Raw genomic sequence first — 5,787 nt, 5'->3', positions numbered from 1 at the left:
AACACTATCTATCAGCACTATCTATCAACCCTATCAACACTATCTATCAACCCTATCAACACTATATATCAGCCCTATCTGTCAGCACTATCTGTCAGCACTATCTATCAGCACTATCTATCAGCACTATCTATCAACACTATCTATCAGCACTATCTATCAGCCCTATCTATCAACACTATCTATCATCCCTATCTATCAGCACTATCTATCTGCACTATCTATCAGCCCTATCTATCAGCACTATCTATCAGCCCTATCTATCAGCACTATCTATCTGCACTCTCTATCGACACTATCTGTCAGCACTATCTATCTGCACTATCTATCTGCACTATCTATCAACACTATCTATCAACACTATCTATCAGCACTATATATCAACCCTATCAACACTATCTATCAACACTATCTATCTGCACTATCTATCTGCACTCTCTATCAACACTATCTATTAACACTATCTATCAACACTATATATCAACACTATCTATCAACACTGTCTATCAGCACTATCTATCAGCCCTATCTATCAACACTATCTATCAACACTATCTATCAACACTATCTATCAGCACTATCTATCAACCCTATCAACACTATCTATCAGCACGATCTATCAGCACTATCTAGCTGCACTATCTATCAACCCTATCAACACTATCTATCAGCACTGTCTATCTGCACTATCGATCTGCACTATCTATCAACACTATCTATCAACACTATCTATCAACACTATCTATCAGCACTATCTATCCCCACTATCTATCCGCACTATCAACACTATCTATCAACACTATCTATCAGCACTATCTATCAACACTATCAGCACTATCTATCAACACTATCTATCAACACTATCAACCCTATCAACACTATCTATCAACACTATCTATCAGCACTATCTATCAACACTATCTATCAACACTATCAATCAACCCTATCTATCAGCACTATCTATCAACACTATCAACACTATCTATCAGCACTCTCTATCAACACTATCTATCAACACTATCTATCAGCACTATCTATCAACACTATCTATCAACCATATCTATCAACACTATCTATCAACACTCTCTATCAACACTATCTATCAACACTATCTATCAACACTATCTATCAACACCATAAACACTATCTTTCAACACTATCTATCAACACTATCTATCAACACTATCTATCAGCACTATCTATCAACACCATAAACACTATCTATCAACACTATCTATCAACACTATCTATCAACACTATCTATCAGCACTATCTATCAACACCATAAACACTATCTATCAACACTATCTATCAACACTATCTATCAACACTATCTATCAGGCTTTGATGCTTGTGTTTGCTGCACCTTGTGGTTTGATATGCATCTGATGTCTACCTCAACGTTCTCAACGTTCTCTAGGGGGAACTTGCAGGCTGAAAGGCCATGCGCTTCTAGTGTTAACCTGTTTGGCATAGGGAGCAGTATTCTTACCTCCGGATGAAAAGCCAGAAGCTAGGATATGCATATAGATAGGTAGATTTGGATATAAAACACTTTAAAGTTTCTAAAACTGTTAAAATAATCTGTGATTATAACATAATTTATTTGGCAGGCGAAACCCTGTGGACAAACCATCCAGGAAAAAGAAAATTGAGTTCACTGTGTTTTCAATGTGGTTTCTATTGGAAACTAGATTTCTGAGGCACCTGGTGGCAGTTCCTAGGGCTTCCACTAGAGGTCAACAGTCTTTAGAAATTGGTTGATGTTTTTCTTTTGAGTAATGAAGAAGTACGGCTAATCAGAATGAGTGTCAAGCCAAGCTCGCTCCTCTTTGATTTTATCCGCTCTTGAACACAGTATATTCCGTCTTACATTTTATCGATTATTTACGTTTTAGGATACCTAAAGTTGGATTAGAAAAGTTGTTTGAAATGTTTGGACCAAGTTTACAGGTAACTTATTAGATATTTTGGAGTCATGCTGGGCGAGGTGGAACCGGTGTTTTTCTGAATCAAACGCGCCAAATAAATGGACAATTTGGGGATATAACGAAGGGATTTATTGAACAAAAGGACCATTTGTGGTGTTTATGGGACATTTTGGAGAAGATCTACAGGCATGAATTATATCGTTATTTCTGCCTTTCACCTCCCGGGTTGAAAATGATTTGTTTTGCATTGGTATGATGATGACCTTGGTTTGCTTTCGCCATAAAGCCTTTTTCAACTCTGACACGGCGGCTGGATTAAAACACGTTAAGCTTTATTTTGATGTGTTGCATTGTGATTTCATGAAAGTTAAATATTTATAGTAATTTCATCTGAATTTCGCACTCCGCAGTTTCACCGGATGTTGTCGAAACGTTCCGCTAGCCGTAACTTAAAGGATATTGTGTGTAGATGAGTGAGATATAAAAAATAAAATGAAGACATTTTTATTTTAGGGTGTAACACAATAAAATGTGGAAAAAGGTGGTGGGAATATTTTCTGAAGACACTGTACATATAACCTGTTTCATGTCCATGTTTTGACTTATAAATGATTATAATTTATTATAAATGATTATTAATTATTATTATCAATTATTATAAATTCAAGTTGAATTAAATATTTATTCTCTCCTCTTCTCTCCTCCCGTCTCCCCTCCTCCCCCCTCTTCTCCTCCTCCAGATATAGCTCCATATTTCCGTGTGTCTCCGGGCCAGGTCCAGACCCATCTAGAGGGTAACAGGCTGGTACTGACCTGTCTGGCTGAAGGCTCATGGCCTCTACAGTACCGATGGATCCTCAACAACACAGATATCACACACTTCTCTCCACTATACACGTAAATATACCTTGCATATACCTTATATAATGTACCTCTCTCTTTATCTTATATAATATACTGTACCTATCTACCTGCTTCTCTCCACTATAGATGTAGGAATACCTATATATAATATACCTACATATAATATACCTATATATAATATACCTATATATAATATACCTATATATAATATACCTACATATAATATACCTATATATAATATATCTCTATATAATATACCTATATATAATATATCTCTATATAATATACCTATATATAATATACCATTATATAATATACCTATATATAATATACCTATATAATATACCTATATATAATATACCTATATATAATATACCTCGCTATATAGATATACCTACATATAATATACCTATATATAATATATCTCTATATAATATACCTATATATAATATACCTATATATAATATACCTCTATATAATATACCTCTATATAATATACCTATATATAATATACCTATATATAATATACCTATATATAATATACCTCTATATAATATACCTATATATAATATACCTCTATATAATATACCTATATATAATATACCTATATATAATATACCTATATATAATATACCTATATATAATATACCTATGTATAATATACCTCTATATAATATACCTATATATAATATACCTATATATAATATACCTCTATATAATATACCTCTATATAATATACCTATATATAATATACCTATATATAATATACCTCGCTATATAGATATACCTATATATAATATACCTATATATAATATACCTATATATAATATACCTATATATAATATACCTATGTATAATATACCTCTATATAATATACCTATATATAATATACCTATATATAATATACCTCTATATAATATACCTATATATAATATATCTCTATATAATATACCATTATATAATATACCTATATATAATATACCATTATATAATATACCTATATATAATATACCTCTATATAATATACCTATATATAATATACCTATATATAATATACCTATATATAATATACCTATATATAATATTCTTCTCTCTCCCCGTCAATGTCTTTTTCATACTTTATCTTCCTGACTTGAGAAACCTGAGGGCAACTTTTATCTGATGTCTGTGGTAGTGTGTATATCAGCAGTCAGCACCCATCCTGTTCTCTCCATCCTCCTGTCTTCCCCTCTCTCCCCAGAGGGGTATGCATGATCTATCAGATAATAATATATAGATGAAGATATTTCTCTATATATAATGTGTTGTGGAATGTATAATAATATATATATATATATATATATGTGTGAACACTCTCCTGTCTGTCTCAGCTCTCACACACTCTGAGCTTTTATCTCTTTCCTCGTGGAGTGTTGACATGAGACGATGTGTTAAAAGGCCAAGGAGGACAGGAGGCAGACGCAGGGCAATAACTGCTGCTAGAATAAAGTCTGAGACAAACACAACTACAGACACACTCCTGTCTGCACTCACACATACAGACAGATACACACCACTGCAAACTCAAAGACTAACTCTTCAACTCCAGCGAGGTCTGGGTTTTGTTGACTAAGCTTCCCTCTCTCATTTACACTACAGGAGGGCTGGGGGTTCGATAGGACCACCACGAGGTCTGGGTGTTGTTGACTAAGCTTCCCTCTCTCATTTACACTACAGGAGGGCTGGGGGTTCGATAGGACCACCACGAGGTCTGGGTGTTGTTGACTAAGCTTCCCTCTCTCATTTACACTACAGGAGGGCTGGGGGTTCGATAGGACCACCACGAGGTCTGGGTGTTGTTGACTAAGCTTCCCTCTCTCATTTACACTACAGGAGGGCTGGGGGTTCGATAGGACCACCACGAGGTCTGGGTGTTGTTGACTAAGCTTCCCTCTCTCATTTACACTACAGGAGGGCTGGGGGTTCGATAGGACCACCACGAGGTCTGGGTGTTGTTGACTAAGCTTCCCTCTCTCATTTACACTACAGGAGGGCTGGAGGTTCGATAGGACCACCACGAGGTCTGGGTGTTGTTGACTAAGCTTCCCTCGCTCCAACCGTGCTGTGATACATTACTGCTTTTTACATCACTCACCCATAGAGTATGGAACATACATACAATGAGAGAGAGAGATGGAGAGATGAAGAGAGAGAGATGGAGAGAGAGAGAAGAGGGAGGGAAGAGGGAGAGAGAGGGAAGAGGGAGAGAGCGAGAAAGAGTAAAGGGAGAGAGGGAAGAGTGTGAGAGAGAGAGATGGGGAGAGAGAGAGAGACAGAGAGAGAGAGAGAGAGAGAGAGAGAGAGAGAGAGAGAGAGAGAGAGAGAGATGTTTATCATTCCAAATATGGGTGGTAATGGTAGTGATAACAGTTTAGTGATGGTAGTAGTAGTCGTAGTAATGATGATTGTAGTTGTAGTACTGATATAAAGGAGAAGATGACCGTTATTTAGTTATAAGTTAGTTATAGTTGCATTTTCCATCATTTGTATACTATTATACTATTGACTGTTACCATTTTATTGTTATTATTTTTGTAGTTAATTGTGTATTATTATTTACTACCATTTTATATTATTATTTGCTATCATTTATAATTTTGTTACAATGTATATTGTATACATTGTTGCTTTGGCAATATTGACACAATGTTTTTCATGCCAATAAAGCAGCTTGAATTTGAATTTGAATTTGAGAGAGCGAGCGATGGAAAGAGAATGCACCCTTTCTCTCTGTTTCTGCGGGGGAATGACCCAGCAGTTTGTAGCCAAGTATTGATTGAGATGACAAGTGGTATTCTGCATCGGACGTTAGAACAACAACAACACAACGACGCTGGGTGTATTATCATCGCAAAATATTATGACTACGTTAGTTTGACAATGTTAGAATAGATTTAGTTTGATAATGTTAGGATAGAGTTAGTTAGACAATGTTAGGATAGAGTTAGTTTGA

The 5,787-nt window shown here is 35.4% G+C and overlaps 1 protein-coding gene across 1 annotated transcript in view; it reads left to right on the top strand.

Annotated features, from left to right (window-relative positions):
• Positions 1-2,671: 2,671 nt before the first annotated feature.
• Positions 2,672-5,787, top strand: part of LOC118950106 (protein sidekick-1-like) — a gene marked incomplete at both ends in the record, with an annotated part of 122,910 nt that continues 119,794 nt past the window's right edge. The window contains one exon of the mRNA XM_036973738.1: positions 2,672-2,828. Coding sequence (XP_036829633.1) covers positions 2,672-2,828 — 157 coding nt within the window. The remainder of the gene's footprint in view (positions 2,829-5,787) is intronic.

This window comes from Oncorhynchus mykiss, unplaced genomic scaffold (assembly GCF_013265735.2).
Source record: "Oncorhynchus mykiss isolate Arlee unplaced genomic scaffold, USDA_OmykA_1.1 un_scaffold_303, whole genome shotgun sequence".
NCBI classification, from domain to species: Eukaryota; Metazoa; Chordata; class Actinopteri; order Salmoniformes; family Salmonidae; genus Oncorhynchus; species Oncorhynchus mykiss.
Note: the sequence above shows the minus strand (reverse complement) of the source record. Positions and strands in the feature narration are given on the sequence as shown.